This window comes from Hipposideros armiger, unplaced genomic scaffold (assembly GCF_001890085.2).
Source record: "Hipposideros armiger isolate ML-2016 unplaced genomic scaffold, ASM189008v1 scaffold_20, whole genome shotgun sequence".
In the NCBI taxonomy this organism is placed as follows: domain Eukaryota; kingdom Metazoa; phylum Chordata; class Mammalia; order Chiroptera; family Hipposideridae; genus Hipposideros; species Hipposideros armiger.
Genome location: NW_017731370.1, coordinates 2,668,514 through 2,688,594, shown reverse-complemented (window position 1 = coordinate 2,688,594; position 20,081 = coordinate 2,668,514). Strand labels below are relative to the sequence as shown.

Genomic DNA, 20,081 nt, shown 5'->3' with positions numbered 1-20,081 from the left:
GTTCTTAATAAATACATGCTGAAGAACTTCAGGGTAAAGTATCATGAGGTTTACAAATAACTCTCAAATGTTCACAAAAATAATTATACATACACACCCACATCTAGAGTTTGGAGATGTGGGAATTTTGCTGGCTCCTGCCTTAAAACATGTCATGTGTGAAGCTTCCAAGCTATAAGGAAAAACTCACAGTTTCTGGGTGGCCATAGAAGACGAATGGCCACCATAGTTTGTCTCTGCATTTTTGGTATGGTTGAGCAATTTCATAATTTATTATTTTTTTATTAAAAACAGAAAACTTTTTTACAAACCGTAATTTAAAAGCAGTAAATTTTCCACTTGCCTCAGGCATAATTGCCATTCATGCTTTCCCAAATGCAGTTTTTAACTGTAAAGCAGTGATGCTTTTGTATACATAGTATCAATACAGTAGCGATTGAGACTCAGAAAACAAGAGTTTGAAAGGTCCTGCAGAAAAGACCCTTGTCTTCCAGAAGGAGTATACCAAAACTGTCCCAAATAATCCAGCATGGGATGGAAGAGCCCCAGAAATCCCACAACCCACCCAAAAGTATATCAGTTTTTCAATCCTTTTTGATGCTAACTGATGCATAACCAAGATCTTAAATGACCTTTTCTGCTGAAAACTATATGTGAACAATTAAAGATGTAATCCCTTAGAACAATGCCCATCTCCATCGGCTAATTGCTCTATAGCATTTTATCCATATAGACACCAGGTTAAGCTCAAGTCATGGCCTTTTAAAATTGAAGTAGGTTTGGGGAATCTGCATTTCAAGTCTTCAGCTGTTTCTCTGTTCACACATGTTGTTTTTCCTTATTTTTATTTATTGACCTGTGGTTTTTTGTGCTTGTTTTCTCAACAGGGATGCCTCATTTTAAGTGATGAGTTAAACCATGCATCTCTTGTGCTTGGGGCCCGACTCTCAGGTGCAACCATAAGGATCTTCAAACACAACAGTGAGTATCAGTGTATTTATCTAACATGTATTTATCAATGTATTTATCCATCCTGCTTCTCGAAGGAAGTGAAAATGATTGATCAGGCTTTGTCCTTGCTCATCAAACTGGTAACAACCTAATGAAACACAATTATGGTTATATTCACTACTGGCTTGTTAACCTGTGCTGACCCAGAACAAATGGTTAAAGTGTGTTAAATACTCAGATTGCTAAGTGTAACCCAAACACATTAGTGTCATTGTAATTAGTGGTCTTGCAACACAGCCTGTGAAGAGATGGTGGATCTCTTAGGACTACCATTTAATTATCAGAAGTGTTATAACTCTGCCTTTTCTATTACTGTACCTTGGGAAAGTTTAAAGACTTGTTTAAGTTTTATGTTATAGTCAGGTAAAAAAAATGATCTTCTGCCTTAGCATAATGCTTCCTTTTGCTATTTGCACCCACCGCATCCTCAGACATCCTCCTCCGCCATGTGCACACACACACACACACACACAAACAGTGTATTCGACTTCATTGAAATGCCTGTCAGGCTCTGAGTTGTGTGGTTGGTGAAGAGGAGGCAGAGGCTATTTCTTCTTAGAGACTTGATGGGGCAGGATGGGAAATATTAGAAAATACTTAGAAGGAGGTGGTGGTGGACACTGGAGTTCTATCATCCAAGTCTGCCCCTAATTTGTTGCATCACTTTGTGTAAGCCCTTTCATCTTTCTCATACTCAGTTTTCTCATCTGTAAAAAAAGGGTATTGAACTATGTAATGCATAAGTATCCCCCTGGTTCAGTTTCTGATTCTAATTCTTCATTACTGTCATCAGAACTCTCCCTTCTTTCTGTGTGTGCACATGTGAGCACACACATGCACGTATACACTCGGTTTCTCTGTCTTCCTTCTCACCACCTTTCTCTCTTGCTTTCCTTTCTTCTCTACTTTTACCTGTTCCTCTTACTTGGCACTTCCCTCTGTCCTCCAAGGAAGCAACAAAAATTGAAGTAAGAAGAAGAAAACTGACAGAGAACTGAGGAAGAATTTCAGTTCAGTTATATCTACCTCACAGAAATCTCAAACCAAAAAACAGTTGTTACATGGGAAGGAAAACAAATGCATGGGAGAGTTCTAAAGTGAATCTCCTTTCTAACTTGTAGGGTTGTTCTACTGAAAAATCTCCTGCTCTCACTAAGTGGGATGAGGTCTTGCTATGCCTTTACTGAGCCACCTTCAGCAGCTATGTGAATATGAATACTCTGGAGTCAAGTTCAGGACCAAGCCCTCTGGAAGAACAAAACTTGAGGTCCCTCAGATATATAGGTCAACTATCACATCTAGCTCAAAGTTCATTCAAAATATGTTGACTCCATTTCTTTTTTTCTTTTTATTAAAGATCTTCATTGGGGAATTGGGGGATGGGAACAATGCTGGGAATTGGGGGAAGGGGAACAGGCAAGTTGCTGTCATTTTGTTCTTCAGTCTAGTTGTGGAGGACATTGCTTCACTGGCCCAAGTTGGCACCATCATTGCACTCTTTCCGGGCGAGGCAGATCAGTCGCTGGCTTCTGGACGGCCACTCACAGTGGCTGCTGGCCGCTCACGCTGGCTGCTGGCTACACACAGTAGCCCATGGCAACCCACTGCAGTAGGGCCTGCAGCTCACACTGTCGCCATTGACTCACGGCAGCCCAGCTCCAGGCTGAGCTGTTGTTCAGCATCTTAGCTGTAGAGGGCAGTTGACTTCATTTCTTAATTTTGCATCAAACAATCTTGGCTAGTCTCTGATAATTTACATTATATTCCTCCAGTTCTGTTTCATTTATCATCAATTGTCACATCTAGACTCAAATTATTTTGAAGTGTTGGGAATTTATGTTTGGAGTTAAACATCTTTTAGAGTTTCAAGAAGTGAGTTTATAAAGAAACTATAAAAAATGGCTTTCATATTGGCACAATTATGTTATACCCTTTTGACTCTTTGGCATGATAGGTTATTGGTGATCAAAGGTTTTGTCTACTTGGGGAAAGATAAAGAAGATAACTGACAATTATTCAACTGTAGTTCCATCTATAGATATGGTTAAATGAGATAATCTTATTCCCAGAGGGAGACATATGAGGTCTTAAAATTAAGTACACAAACTTGCCCCTGTGCGCTTACATTAGCAGCACTGTACAAACAGCTCAGTAAGGTTTCATAACCTTGGTATATCAGTGTTTCACAGCTGTGTTCGTGTTGATGTGTGGCAGTGTCTTGCTGAGTGGCATTCATTATTGTTGTATGTTTTTGTGTACTGTCACCAAAATGTCTGAGCTTGAACTAGAGCAATGAACAAACATTAAATTTCTTGTTAAACTTGGCAAGATTGGAAATGAAATCAGGGACATATTAGTCCAAGTTTATGGGGATAATGCCATGAAGAAAATGGCAGTGTATGGCAGTAATGGATTAAACATTTTTCCAAGGGAGAGAACCCATCACTGATGAAGAGAGGTCAGGGAGGCTAGGAATGAGCGGAACTGATGAAAACATTGCAAAAATTCATCAAATTGTGCATCAGAATCATTGGCCGACTGTGAGAAGCATAGCAGATCAAGTAAACATCGATAGAGAAACAGAAAAATCTTAACTGAAAATCTTGGCATGAGAAAGGTGTATGCAAAAATGGTCCCAAAGGAACTCACTGATGAACAAAAACAAAGGAGAGTCGAAGTTTGCCAAGACCTTTTGAAGAGGAAAGATGATGTTTTGGGCCGTGTTATCACTGGTCATGAAACATAGGTGTACCAATGCAGCCCTGAAACAAAGTGTCAAAGTGCACAATGGAAGTTAGCCAATTCTCCACGACCAAAAAAGTTCCGTCAGTCTAAATCAAGAGTCAAAACAGTATTGCTAAACTTTTTTGATATCAGAGGGATTATTCATTATGAATTTGTACCAAATGGACAAACAGTTAACCAAGTTTACTATTTGAAGTGCTGAAAAGACTGTGTGAAAAAGTTAGATGAAAACGATCTGAACTTTTCGCCAACAATTCATGGCTGTTAGATCACAACAATGCACCAGCTCACATGGCACTGTCTGTGAGGGAATTTTTAGCCAGTAAATAAATCACTGTATTGGAACATCCTCACTAATCACCTGAATTGGCCCAATGACTTCTTTCTTTACCTGACAATAAAGGAAATATTGAAAGGAAGACATTTTGATGACATTCAGGACATTAAGGGTAATATGATGACAGCTCTGATGGCCATTCCAAAAACAAGTTTCAAAATTGCTTTGAAAGGTGAAGTAGGCACTGGCATTGGTGCATAGTTTCCCAAGGGGAGTACTTCGAAGGTGACCATAGCAATGAGGTATGTAGCACTTTTTCTAGGATGAGTTCTCAAACTTAATTGAGAGACTTTGTATTCAGATTGTTACCTATATAGAACAAATGAACCAGATCACAGTCAAGATTAACCTCTCATTTCTTTACTTCATAGTGGTATCTGGGGTACATCTATGAAAGATCAATGACTAGACCAATAGCATCCAAATATCTGGGTGGAAGTCAAGGGAGCTAAATTTTTTCAGAGTTTCCCAAATGACTGTGATGCACAATGAGGAACACAAACCCTATAATCATATTTTCTAACTCCTTTTAGTTTAGGCTGATCCTTGATCATTCCTGTGTGCCCTGGGATATTTCAGCAGATACAGTGATATATTAACTGCTGTCACTCTTCCTCTCACCATAGTTAGAACTCTTACATTCCTGGTCTAAAGTTGGCAAAGAGAGTCAAAAAATGTGAAGAAAGTTTTTCAAGATAAAATTTATTGAGTGTTTATTGAATACCGCTTTTGATTCAGGCACTGTGTTAGGCCTTTGGAGGACTATAAAAATGATAAGGTAACATCTAAGCCATGCGAGAGCTTACAATCTACTTGGAGAGGCAGATGTGAATAAAAATAAATATATTATGATTTAAAGCAAAAAAAAAAAGGCCACAGTGATATCAGGCAGTGGCTAAGAGTACAGGCTTTGACCCATTAGAATAGCTAAAATCAAAAACTAAAAATACAGGGGCCGGCCGAATGGCTCAGTTGGTTAAGAGCTCGCTCAAGAGTTTGAGCTCTGAGCAACAGCGGTTCGAGGCCAGCCCGAGCTGAGCAGCCGCTAAGCTGCCAATAGGTAGCAGGATGGCTCAGCTAAAAAAACAAAAAAAACAAAAACAAAACAAAAAAAACAAACAAAACAAAAAAAAAACTAAAAATACAAAATGTTGGCAAAAATATGGAGCAACTAGAACTCTTGCCCATTGCTGGAAGGCAAAATGGTACAGTTTATTTGAAAAACTCTTTGGCAAAGTTTTATAAAGCTGAACATATCCCTGTACTATGACCCAGAAATTTCATACCTTGGAATTTCCAAGTGAAATGAAAGCATATTTTAACAAAAAGACTTGTACAAGAATGTTCATAGCAGTTCTATTCATAATAGCCCCAAAGTGGAAACAACCCAAAGAGGAGAATAGGGGTGATGGTGGAAATTGTGTATTATTCATATAATAGAATATGGCTCTATAATAAAAAGGAATAAACTACTAATACATACAACATGGATGACTCTCAAGAAACATTATTTATAATGAAATAAACAAGACACAAAAGAGTACTACTGTATGACTTTGTTAACAGCAAATTTAAAAACAGACAAAATTAATCTATGGCAATAGAAATTATAAAAATGCTTGCCTCTCATCGTGGAGGAGGGAATTTGTGAGAAGAGGCATAAAGAAACTTTCTGGGGTGATAGAAATATTTGATATTTTAATTGGGATGATGCTTGCATTCTTACTAAAATTCATTGAATTATGCACTTAAGACCTGTATATTTCCTTGTAAATAAAATTTCCTACAAATACAGTTATAATACAGTACATATATATATTTAAAATCATTTATTTGGTATTAAAAAAATAAGGCTTTGACAAAATCATTTATGTCCTTGTTCTATAGCTTATTCACATGTTGTCCTAGGCAAATTACTTAACCTTCTTGGATCACAATTTACTTATTAACAAAAGAGGATAATTACAATATCTGATTTGTGATATGTTGGAGGAGGCACATAAAGTGTTTACTTAGCACTGTGTCTGGTAATGGAAACTACTGAAATGTTTGTACCTGCTATGTTATTATGATTATTATTATTATCCTCACCATTGTTATCACCAGTACCACTAAGGAACAGTAGAAAGCATTATGGTGACTCAGAAGAATGCAGAGGTCATTTCATTTTGAGGACCGCATGAAATAATAGTATATTTGCCATAGACTTTGAAGGATTAAGAGAATTCTAATCAGGGATGAGGGAAACCAAATCTCAAACAGAAAAATAATCTAGAGTGTACAAGAGCTGCAAGACCTCCAGTGTGGCCTGACTGTGGGACTGAACTACTGGAGAAGAGCCTGAAAAATAAGATCTTGGCCAGTTAATGTACAGCTGCTAAGATGTATAAACAAGCTAAGATGGATGCACTTAAAGAAGCAACAAAAGGTACCTGGGCAGTCTGCTCTATGCCATGTTGTTCCCTGGATGAATTGGCTTTGCTCAAAGCATTTGGTAGTCTTCTCATATATCCAGTGGAGATAAAAACAGAAATACAAGCTTTAAATTAAGTTAAATCTTTAAACAGCAACAGATGGAAAAGACAATCTATATATGGATTGTAAAGATCAGCTATCACCATAGCAGTTCTTTTAAACCTTCTTTATCCCACATTTGTTATTGTTTGAAATTTAGCCCAAATTCTATTATTCACTAATCTTCCCTTGGAGGTTCTATAAAGATGATGTTGATAATTATAGATAGTTAGATGTTGATAAATAGATAGCTGTAGGTAGATAGATAGATGATAGATAGAAAAATAAATAGATAATACATAGAGAGATGGCTTATACGCACACATATATGTACATATGTAATAGTGATAAAAAATATGGTGAAGGGCCGGCCGAGTGGCTCAGTTGGTTAAGAGCTCACTCAAGAGTTTGAGCTCTGAGCAACTAGTGGTTCGATTCCTGGACCGAGCTGAGCTGCTGCTGAGCTGCCAACAGGTGGCAGGATGGCTCAGCTAAAAAAAAAAATACGGTGAATGTTTAAATTTTAAAAATGTATTACAGTAAAAGACACATTGCCATTAATCCCCCTCAAAATACCCCCCTCACTTCAAACACACTTATCTCATCATTCTTGCACTTTCTGAAGCAGTTTTGGAAGTCCTCTTGTGAGTGACTTTAGTTGTGCTGTCATGGGTACTTTAATGTCCTGAATTGATTCAAAATAATTTTCCTTTTATGGTCTTTTGACTTTGAAGAAAAGCCAGAAGTTGCACTGTGCCAGATATGATGAATAAGGCAGATGAGGATACACCGTAATGTTTTTATTTGACAGAAATTACCATACCAGAGCGATGTGTGACACAGAGCTTTGTCATGATGGCAGATGAGGTAAAGACATTCACAAAGGAGGACTTCCAGAACTGCTTCAGAAAGTGGCAAGAATGATGGGATAGTGTGTTCAAGTCAAGGGGAACTATTTTGAGGGGGATTAATGGAAATGTGTCCTTTACTGTAATAAATATTTTTTATTTAAACATTAACCATATCTTTTGATCACACCTCATATATGCATATATACCCAACAGGGAGACTAAGTAAAAGCTTTGTTAATCACTAGCCAAGCATTCCACACTCTCCACCTTAAGATTTTTAGGTGGCAATCCTCCAAGTTGGCCACCAATGATCCCCTGCCTCCTAATATTTATTCCCTTGTGTAGTCCCCTTCTGCATTGTCTCAGAACTGGTTTGCATGATCAAAAGAATACATAAAAGATGATGTATCACTCTTAAGGTTAGGTTTTAAAAACATTATGGCTCCTGCCTCTCCTTTTTTGGATCACTTATGAAGATTTATGTAGGCTGTGGAGAACTGAGACCTCTGGCCAACAACTATCAGAGTAGGACGTCTTGACAGATCCTAAGGCCCCACTCAAGCCTTCAAATGACTATAGTTTCAGCCAACATCTTAATGCTACCCTCACAAGTTTCTTGAGCTAGAATACCCAGCTGATATTCCTAAATTCTTGAACTGCAGGCTCTGTGAGATAATAAGTGTTTGTTGCTTTAAGACTTTAAATTTTCAAGTATTTTGTTACATACCAATAGCTAACTAATATATGGTCTGACAATTAAGTTTGCGAACTTGCCACCGCTGTGCACTTACATTGGCAGCACTGTACAAACAGCTTGGTAAGGTGTCGTAACCTTGTATATCAGTGTCTCACAGCTGTGTTCATGTTGTGTGGCGGTGTCTTGCTGAGTGACGTTAATTCTTGTTGTTGCTCGTTTTTGTGAACCTTTGCCATAATGGCTGAGCTTGAATTAGAGCAATGAACAAACATTACATTTATTTTTAAACTTGGCAAGAATGGAAGTGAAATCAGGGACATGTTAGTCTAAGTTTATGGGGATAATGCCATGAACAAATGGCATTGTACAAATGGATTAAATGCTTTTCTGAGGGGAGAGAACCCATCACTGATGAAGAGAGGTCAGGGCAGCCAGGAAGTAGCAGAACTGATGAAAACTTTGCAAAAATTCATCGAATTGTGCATCAAAATCATCAGCTGACTGTGAGAAGCATAGCAGACCGAGTAAACATAGATAGAGAAACAGTTAGGAAAATCTTAACTGAAAATCTTGGCAGGAGAAAAATGTGTGCAAAAATGGTCTTTAAAAAGCTCACTGATGAACAAAAGCAAAGGAGATTTGAAGTTTGCCAAGACATTTTGGAGAGCCAAGACAATGTTTTGGACCATGTTTTTTTCTGGAAATGAAACATGGATGTGCCAATAGGACCCTGAAACAGTGTCAAAGTGCACAATGAAAGTCAGCCAATTCTCCACAACCAAAAAATTACTGTCAGTCCAAATCAAGAGTCAAAACGATGTTGTTAACTTTTTTTGATATCAGAGGGGATTATTCATTATGAATTTGTACCAACTGGACAAACAATTAACCAAGTATACTATTTGGAAGTGCTCAAAAAGTTGTGTGAAAAAGTTAGACGACCTGAACTTTTCACCAATTCATGGCTTTTGCATCACAACAATGCACCAGCTCACAGGGCACTATCTGTGAGGGAGGTTTTAGCTAGTAAACAAATAACTGTATTGGAACACCCTCCCTACTCACCTGATCTGGCCTCCAATGACTTCTTTCTTTACCCCAAAATAAAGGAAATATTGAGAGGAAGACATTTTGATGACATTCAGGACATCAAGGGTAATACAACAATAGCTCTGATGGCCATTACAGAAAAAGAGAACCAAAATTAGTTTGAAGGGTGAACTAGGTGCTGGCTTCAGTGCATAGCTTCCCAAGGGGAGTACTTCAAAGGTGACCATGACAATATTTAGTGATGAGGTATATAGCACTTTTTCTAGGATGAGTTCACAAACTTAGTTGTCATACCTTACCTCCATAGCGTCTCTGGCCTCCATTGTTGCGGCTGAAGCTGGACAGCCAAGTGTGACTTCCTACATCCTCCTCCCTTGAATCTAGAATGAATGGCTTATTCTGAAGTGAATGGCTCAGCAAAGCCTGAGTCCTTTCACCCAACTACTTTACTCATCCAGTCACTAGCAATGAAGCCAAAATAGGAAAAGTTGGAAGACAAACCATTCTTGGTCTAATGAAGACAAGAAACCCAAGAGCCTGCAGCATAAAGGCCAGGAAGTGAAACAGGATTTTATTTAGGAAATGCTTCTTGAGATACAGTTTCCCATGGAAGTCAAGCCTTGAACCACCATATTAGTAACTTCTTTTTGGGGGTGTGTGTAGCAGAGGTGGTTAGAAGTGCTTCTTTTTCTATTGGCTGAGGCTAAAATATGAAGAGAAGAGGTAATCATCATTCACATTTCAGTTCCACACACAGTTATCAAAAATCTTGTTATTATCGTGAATATATGGAGTGGATGCAACAACATGAACATATCAGTGCAGGTTATTTCAATAATTTTGTTCTAACACAAATATAAAATATAAATGAGTTAGCCAAAACCATACAATGGGGAAAAATTTTTAAGCAGAGCCTTACAAAACAACTTTATTTTAAATGTCAAAAAAAGCTGATGCATTTTGGCCACAGCGTGAGTCTTTCCATTCATTCCAACTACTCAGTAATTGCTCCTGGGACACAGAGTAGTTCAACCTGCTTCTCCTGGTCCAGCATATGCCACCGTATACAGCTATTCCATATCCCCTCCTTCAGATTCCAATTTCAGGATAATGATTCCATTGAAATTATGCCCAAAGGAAAACACAGTAATTGTATCAAGGAGAAATCAGACAACATCTAGACAGCTGAAATGTCATTAGTGAGGGGCAGATGAACATCATGTATCTCTATGTGTGATACTCTGAGAAGGACTTAACATCACTTGCATAGTATTCAGTTCAGAACACTGAATTTGATCATTAGACAACCCAAATTAAGAGTCCTATTTAAAAAAAGATAAAAGAATAATGTAAACATTAATATCATAAAATACAAAGAAAGGCTGAGGAGATGGTCCAGATTAAAGGATTCTAAAAAGCCATGACAACGAAGTGCAATACCTGATCCTAGACTGGCTTCAGAAGGCGATAGAAAAATGCTATCAAGGACGTTACTGGGCCAATTTACAAAAGTGGAATATGTGCAGTAGGTTAGATAATACTAGATAAGAATAGTTACATTTTAAAGGGTTGTATAAAAAACAAAGAAGAATCTGTGACAGAGACAAAGTCTAAAATATTATTATATGGCCCTGTACAGAAAAAGTTTGCTGACACCTGCTGTAGTCTTATAAGAGAATGCCTTTATTTTTAGAGAAGACACACTAAAATGTTTAGGAGTAAGGGCCATGATATATACAACTTAGTCCAAATTCAGAGTATATGTGTGTGCACACACATTTATCCACTGAGATAGATGGACAGATTAATAACTCACGATAGATGATGATAGATAGATAGATAGATAGATAGATAGATAGATAGATAGATAGATAGATGATAGAGTAATGAAGTAAATGGCATAAAGTGTTAGTAGATGAATCTGGGTAAAGGGTATATGGGTGTTCTTTGTAGTATTCTTATTGCAATTTTTCTAAGTTTGAAATTATTTGTAAATCAAATTTTGTTTTAAAGCCTTAAATTTAAAGGATTTAAATTTGCTGAAATTATAATTCAAGAGTTTCATTTTATCTTCCAATTTTATAAAGCTCTTAAAACATGCAATAATTTATTCTTCATGCCCTCCCTTTGTATACTCAGAAAACAGATAATAGTTCTTATCTATATCTTTATAATAAATGTGAGCTGTGGTTATTTTATGCCAGCAAGTAGCACTTATTGAGAATATAATCTGTGCCAGATGCTGAGCTAATGACCTTCTCTTATGTACTTATTTAGTCCTGTGGACAACCCCATGAGGCAGATACTAGTTAACAAATGAGGATAGTCAGGCTCAGAGGTACTAAACAACTTGTCCAAGATCATACAACTGCTCAGTCATGAAACCTGGAACTATCTGTATAAAGGCTGCCCTTCCCAACTCATAGACAACTACGTGCAGCAAGAGTCAGAAGTCCATCATCCAATTTCTATTATGTATGAATTGCTGTTACTCTTTTGCTTCTATAGTATGTAAAATAATGGCCCCCAGATATGTCCATGTACTAATTCCCAGAACATGTGAATGTATTACATTATGTGGCAAAGGAAGATTAAGGTGGCAGATGGAATCAAGGTTGCTCTCAGCTAACCTTAAGATAAAGAGATTATCTTCATGGGTCCAGTCTAATAGAGGGCTCCTTAACTGTGGAAAAGGGAAGCAGAAGAGTGTCAAAGAGTATGATACCTCTGGCCTTGGTCAACATATACTATAAAGCAAAAATAATCAAAACAGCATGGTAGTGGTAGATAAACAGACACACAGACCAATGAAACAGAACTGAGAGTCCAGAAATAATCCCACATATATATGGGCAAATAATTTCCAGCAAAGAAGCAAGAACATACAATGAAGAAAAGAAAGTCTTTTCAACAAATGCTGCTGGGAAAATTGGAAAGCAACATGTAAAAGAATGAAACTAGACTGTTATTTGTCACCATACACAAAAATTAACTCGAAATGGATCAAAGAGCTAAATGTAAGACCTGAAACAATAAAATTACATAGAAGAAAACATAGGTATTAAACTTATGGACCTTGGTATTGAAGAGGATTTTATGAATTTGACCTCAAAGTCAAGGGAAGTAAAAGCAAAAATAAGTGATTGGGACTACATCAAACTAAAAAGCTTCTGCACAGCAAAAGAAACCATTGATAAAACAAAGAGGCAACCAACCAAATGGGAGAAGATATTTTCAAGCAAGACCTCTGATAGGGACTAATATTCAAAATATATAAAGAACTCATAAAACTTAACAACAAAAAGCAAATAATCCAATTAAAAAATGGGCAGAGGGCCGGCTGAGTGGCTCAGTTGGTTAAGAGCTCGCTCAAGAGTGCGAGCTCTGAGCAACAGGGTCACACTGGTTCAAGTTCCAGCCCAAGCTGAGCTGCCAACAGGTGGCAGGATGGCTCAGCTAAAATAAATAAATAATAAATAAATAAATAATAAAACATTAAAAATGGGCAGAAAATCTGAACAGACATTTGTCCCAAGAAGACATACAAAAGCCAACAGATAGGGCCGGCCAAGTGGCCCGTTGGTTAAAAGTTGGCTTGGGACACCAGAGGCCCCCAGTTCAGATCCCACATATGAGGGCCAGTGACACTGCCCTCTATAGCTAAGATGCTGAACAACAGCTCAACCTGGAGCTGGGCTGCCGTGAGTCACCAACGCTGGCGATGGCATAGGCTGCAGCCCCTGCTGCAGTGGGTTGCCATGGGCTACCATGTGTATCCAACAGTCAGCGTGAGCGGCCAGCTGCTGCAGTGAGCGGCCATCCAGAAGCCAGCGACTGATCTGCCTCACCCAGGAAGAGCACAATGATGGTGCCAACTTGGGCCAGTGAAGCAACGTCCTCCACAACTAGACTGAAGAACAAAAGGACAGCAACTTGTCTGTTCCCCTTCCCCCAATTCCCCAGTGCTGTTCCAATCCCACAATTCCCCAATTAAAAAAAATCTTAAAAATAAAGCCAACAGATATGAAAAGATGCTGAATACACTAGCTATTAGGGAAATGCAAGTCAAAACCACAATGAGATAGCATCTCACACCTGTTAGAATGACTTATCAACAAGACAAGTAATAACAAGAGTTGGAGAGGTTGTGAAGAAAAAGGAACCCTCATACACTGCTGATGGGAATGTAAACTGTTACAGCCACTGTGCAAAACAGTATGGAAGTTCCTCAAAAAAAATAAAACTAGAATTACCATATGACCCAACAATCCCTCTTCTGGGTATCTACCCCAAAAATCTGAAAACATTTATCTGTGAAGATATGTATACCCCTATGTTCATGGCAGCATTATTCACAATAGCCAAGACATGTGAACAACCAAAGTGTCCTTTGATAGGTGATTGGATAAAGAAGATGTGATATATATACAGAGGGTGCCAAAAAAGTGTATACACATTTTAAGAAAGGAAAAAACTATTAAAATTACACTGACAGTAACCACTTTGAGTGCCTCTTATAATTGCAGAAAACAAATGTGACTTGTATTCATCTTTTGTTATCGGTATATATTGAGTATTACAATTTTAATATAGTTTTCCTTTTCTTAAAATGTGTACACATATTTTGGCAGCATATATATATATACACACACATACATATATATGTGTCTATATATACACACATGCATATATATATATATATATACATATATATATATATATATATATAATGGAATATTACTCAGCCATAAGAAAAGATGAAATACTGCCATTTGCAACAGCATGGATGAATCTTGATGAAATACTGCCATTTGCAACAGCATGGATGAATCTTGAGAATATCATGCTAATTGAAATAAGTCATATGGGAAAAGCCAAGAACCATATGATTTCACTCATTTGTGGGATACAAAACTGAAAGCAACAAATGAATAAGACAAACAAGCAAACAAAAACACATAGACACAGACAACAGTATGGTGGTTACCAGAGGGAAAGGGGGAAGTGGGGAGAGGTAGAAAAGGGTAAGGGGGTCAAATATATGGTGACAGAAGGGCATTTGTCTCTGGGTGGTAAACACACAATGCAATAGAATTATACACTTGAAACCTATGTAATTTTATTAACCAATGTTACCCCAATACATTTAATAAAAAAATTTTAAAAGAGCATCAGAGAGATGTGATGTGATATGAAAAAGACCATTTTTAATGGCCATTTTTAACTTTGAAAATGCAAGAAAGCCACAAGTTAAGGAATGCCTGAAGCTTCTAGAGAAGCTGGAAAAAAAAACAAGAAAATGGATTCTGTGCTAGAGCTTCCAGAAAAGAAAGCAGCCCTACCAACCCCTTGATTTTAGCTCAGTAAGACCCATTTCAGATTTCTGGACTCCAGAACTATAATAAATTTTGTTGTTTCTGTGCCAATGAGTTTGTGCTAATTTCTTACAGCAGCAATAGGAAACTAATATGCTTTCATCTTCAGATACACAAAGCCTGCTCCCACTCACTAACATGCTCAATATGACTTTTGCGTATGAACATATTCTCTCTACTGTAGTATTTATTCACAAAAACATCCACCTTTAAGAGCAGGGTTACCTCCGGGGTCCTTACCTACAGATTTCTTACTTGAGAAGTGAGAGAATGAGAAGGTATATGGAGAGGAAAGAATTAAATGGAGTTATAATATGCTGGCTGTCTTTCCTGCTCTGCTAGTCCCAGGATACTAAATCTCTCGGTAAACAATGATGCTTTAATCCTTAATATGCATCCACACAGATTGGAATGATAATGTGGAGATTGTGTAAGGATCTGAAGAGACGTAAATTTGCCTTCCTGAGTGTGTATAAGGCAGGCAACCAGTCCAGAGAGGTTTTAATAGCTTGTGAGATGGGTTCTTGAGGATGGCCACCTAAAGCAGAATGTTCTTAAATGTCAGGATTATGGGATTTCATACAACTCTACACATGTTTTGCTCCCCTGGATTTATATCCACCTAACATCCTCCATTTACACCTTACTCCCTTTACTTTTGGAGAAGAGGAAGTTCTATTTTATGTAGATCAGCACCAGAGGATACCCTTTATTATTTAGAGCAACTATAAGTGATTCAAAATTCTAAACCCTTTAATTTTAAAATTCTATATGGGAAAAATACACCTAAGGTGCAGTTAAACCTATTCAGACCATCATAATAAACTTTGAATCCTTTGGGAACAGGCTTGACCACAAATTTCAAGCTATTCATCATTTCCCTTTCTCTGTTTCCCACAAAATCAGAACAAGGAACAGACAAGCCTAAACAGAAAAAGTTCTGAAAGGAAACAAAATCAGAACACCCAAAGTCTACTCTCCAAGGAAACTGGGTATGTGCTCAGTTATCCTTTATCACCATGGATTACTTCTTCCTGGATAGCGAGTGTGGACAATTACTGAGATCACAACTATTATTTATTCAGCATTCACCTGTGCCAGGCACTACATTAAGCCCTTTAAATAACCAGTTCATTTAATTTTAACAAAAACTCGAATTCATAGTTATCTTCATTATCCTCACTTATTAAAACAAAACCAATCATCAAAATGATTAAATGACCCACTCAAGGTCACATAGGTGACAAATGATGAAAGTCAAAACTGAAACCCAAGTCTGTTGCTCTTTTCTTGGTTCACTTCTCCCAGGAGCAGACCCTGAGACAAGGGTTTGAGTGCAAGTCACTTATATAGGAAGTGAGCCCAGGAAGCAGGTGAGCAGGAAATGGAGACAGAGCAGGGAAGGCAGCCAAAAAAGGGTGTGTTGTCAAGCAAGTTACCACAACAGGCAACTGGAGCTCAATCCGACTAGGTGCCAGTATAGACATACCTCAGTGTAATCCACCTCAAGAGTGAGATAGGGTATTTTTATCCAACAATTTCCACTCAGTGGGGCTATCCCTACTGAGGCTGAATTTGCTTCCATACCCTCCCCCCCCCCAAAAAAAAAGCAAAGAAAAGCAAGCTCTTGGACCAAGAATGGCCTGTGTTTGCAATAAGGAACTGAGCTGAGGGATACAGGCAGAGTATGTACAGCACTGTAAGAGTGTTGCTAACACTCTTACTTACTTAATCCAGCTATTGCAAGGCCACATGTAGGACCCAGAGAGCTGTGGTCCTTGTGTAAGAACCTCTCCTTGTGTTTTCTACTGTTGGCAGCTTCAGTGAAATAGCCAATCCTTAGTTTACTTTTGTGACTCATTGGGTGGCACAAAACAGACTCTCCATCCCCATTGAACCACCTAAGCGAAGACGTCAGCTCCAACCAAGGACCAAGAAGTTTGATCTCCACTAGGATTTTGATGTTTGAGGAAATGGGCCAGAACCCCTTGGGACACTTCTGTGCCTTTGGTAAACACATCCCCTGGGCTTGGGCTGAGTGTATTACCACCATGAGCATGCCAGGGCGTCAAACCCTTGGGTAAGTTCTAACTCTCTGGAAAAGTCAACATCTTTTTTTAGAGATTTGAATATATCAAGACTGAGTTACTTTTTCCCCTGGATCTGTTTGCTTTACTGGTAAATATATATGAGCAATGTTTCTCAAACTTTAATGTACACAGGAGTCACTGGGGGTCTTATTAAAGTGTAGACTCTGTAGATGTGGGATGGAACCTGAGCTTCTGCATTTCTGACAAGTTTCCAGGTGACGATGATGCTGTTGGTACAGGACCACACAGAGCTCAGTGAGGCTGTAGGCCATCTCTGTCCTCAAGTGAGCCACACAGGGTTTCTTGAGTTAGCCTCGAAGAGGAGAAGCAGTCTTTTCAGCTAGGAGAGTTGCCATGAGGTCAGCAAGCTGGGAAGGCCAAGAATTTGGAATGGTTTGAAAAAAAAAAAAAGTGGAGAAGATAAATCAAGACTCTACCTAGAAGCATTTAAAGGCCAAGAGGAGGAAGAACAAAGAGTGTAGTGTTTGTAGAAAAACTCTGAGCCCCACCTCGTCTGCACAACGAGGACTCGTGAGGGCTGTTTGAGTGGAAGGTCAGACCTATAAACACCACTTAGAATACTTTATAAACCATGACCTTTTAGATCTCATGGTATGACTTAGGCTCCCGAAGTAGGTTATTTACTTTAATAAATACAGCTATCGCCTCTGTATCTTTCAATAATAAGTAACATATTGAATCCTCGCCATAGTGAGCCTTTTATATGCACTAACTCATTTTAGACTCACAACTACACAAGGAAGCACCTGCTATGATTATGCCCCTTTTATAGATGAAGAAACAGAGGCACAAAGTGGTGAAGTAAATTGTTTAGAGACATAGAGCTAGAAAGAGGCAGAGCTGGGATTTAAACCAAAGAGGTCTGACTTCAGAGTCCCCATTTTTTTAAAGATTTTAGTGGGGAATTGGGGGAAGAGAACAGCATTGGGGAATTGGGGAAGGGGAACAGACAAGTTGCTGTCCTTTTGTTCTTCGGTCTAATTGTGGAGGACGTCGCTTCACTGGCCCATATTGGTGTTATGATCATTGCGCTCTTCCCAGGTGAGGGAGTCACTCGCTGGCCATTGGACAGCCACTCACGCTGGCTGCCAGGCACTCACGGTAGCTCATGACAGCCCACTGCAGCCCCACTGCAGCCTACGCCGTCACAAGCGACTCACAGTAGCCCAGCTCCAGGTCAAGCTGTTGTTCACCATCTTAGCTATAGAGGGCGCAGCGTCACTGGCCCTCATGTGGGATCCAAACCAGGGCCCTGCTGCTTCAGAGCTGGCACTCCGAAGCCAACTCTTAACCAAAGCACCACTCAGCCGGCCCCAGAGTCCCCCATTTTTAAGCACAATGCACTTTACGTCCTTTCCCTGCCTTTTCCATGCCCTGCCTCCCGCTGGATAGTGTTGCGGACAATACTTAGTAGCCTCCATCTCCCATGCAACTCTCCTTGAGTCAGGACAGTTGGGTCCAGTAAATGGAGCCAGCACTCACTCTGGTTGCCTTTGCTGACACCCTAACCTGAGATGCAGGATCCTAGCACTGACACCTGAGCTCTCATATTGTACCCTGAATCACATCTCATCTTCCTACATTGACGCCACTCATTTAGGAATCCCGTCTCAGTACTTGGTCTAATCCTAAGGGCCTCCCTCTGAGGATCAAAGCCTTACATGATTGATGCATTGCGCCCAGAGCCTGAGTGCATAGGACACTCTGTGCCCATACTTCAGGCTCTGTCTGCCCTTCATCCCATTCCCCAAAGTCAGAGGTTGCAGGTATGACCAAACCCTCCCCAAGGTACACAGGCCCTGCCCTAGCACCTGCCTCACATTCTTAAACCCAGCCCAGGTCCCCTGCTCCCAGCTGCCTTTTGCACTCTTCCAAGATCATTTGCTTCTTTGACCTACCAAACAAAGGCTGTCTACCAACTGCCCACATATTTCCTGAACCATCAGGGAAACCTGAACCAAAATATTTGCCAAAATTGTTTTGGAGAGCTTAAAGCACCAAATTTTCAGTGCATCAGAAATGCTCTAATTGGTCTTGTGGAAGAGACTCTATAAATGTGACTTTGAGAAAATATTTGCTTTGCTTGCCAAAGTTGGCCGTTATGATTATGTTTTCCCCCAAAAGCTAAACAAGGAGTCAGTCCCCTACCCCCATTTTAAAAGTAAAGTAATTTCTTTATCATCGTCCACAGTTATTTAATACTTATTGCTTAACATTTCAATATTGAAGGATTAAACTGGATATCTTCAAAGAAATGAGGAATGGGAGAAAAGATGAGGAGCAAGGAATTAGAATAATGAGTAGAATTTCTTCATCATCCAACCATCTTTTCATTTAAGCAATAATTGTTGAGTGCTTATCATGTGCAAACATGAATGTATTTCTGGTCAGCAGCCCATGAACAGAGAACCAGAGGGTGTATGAGTATCTAAATGTAATGACAAAGAATGAACGACCAACTACACTGGGCAGCATATAGAAAATGGAGGCTGGCCTTCAACCAAACACAATCATGGGCCCTGGATCCAGAGAAAGGTAGGGTGTGAAGGGATGGGCAATGAGAGAAGTTTCATGTCTCAACAAATCTCAGTTGCATAAGAGAAGAGGAAGGAGGCAGACATGGCACAAGAAACAGTGTTGTCACTGGACAGCAAAGTGCGAATGAAATCAAATACCCAGTTCTTGTCTTCAGGAAGATACTCTGAATTACACCCAACCTTCCTGGTGAGATTTTGGCTGGCTTCCGTGTTTCCTTGTTCCCTCTTTTCATAGAACCTTATCTGAGGCTTCTCCAGATCCCAAAGGCTTGCTGATATTATCAGAGCTTTGAATTTAAGCACAGGCCTAGGAACAGGCTCTCCAAGTGTATTTGTTACCTAAACCTGATTGTAGTTCTTGGCACCTGGTTGGGTTATTCTGGGTATTTAGTAATTCAGCAATCCAGTTACCCATGCCTGTGGTCAACCAGGACTTGCTTTGTACCAGTCACTGGAACATGGCTTCCATACTTTCATTTTTGATAGCTAAATGCTCACCACCAATCATACCAACTTGCTCCTCTCCGCCCTTCACAAACCAAAGGAAATTGCTTTGGTGAGCCAGACTCAGTGGCAAAAAAAATGTCTAAGGCATTGTTGATACTCAAATTTGTGAGTATTACAAGTCCATAGTGTGTCATAACTTTACAATAGCACCATGTATGTGTGCCTTGATGGTGTCAAATTTATCCTTTTAATTGCCATATCTCAGAGTTTTCTTTATACACTAACAAGGAACTGGTTTGTTTGCATTTGGGATGTTTCTCTTTTTTTTTTCCTTTTGGTTGTTGGTTTTACAAATCTTCTGGCATTAGTTTGCTCACCTGAAGAAACAGACGCCTAATCATTCTTC

At 39.1% G+C, this 20,081-nt stretch overlaps 1 protein-coding gene across 1 annotated transcript in view; it reads left to right on the top strand.

The window, feature by feature from the left end:
* The window catches only part of SPTLC3 (serine palmitoyltransferase long chain base subunit 3), a 150,720-nt gene that overhangs the window by 72,267 nt on the left and 58,372 nt on the right, over positions 1 to 20,081 (top strand). The window contains exon 6 of the mRNA XM_019635237.1: positions 888 to 981. Within this exon, the coding sequence (XP_019490782.1) occupies positions 888 to 981 (94 nt within the window). The remainder of the gene's footprint in view (positions 1 to 887; positions 982 to 20,081) is intronic.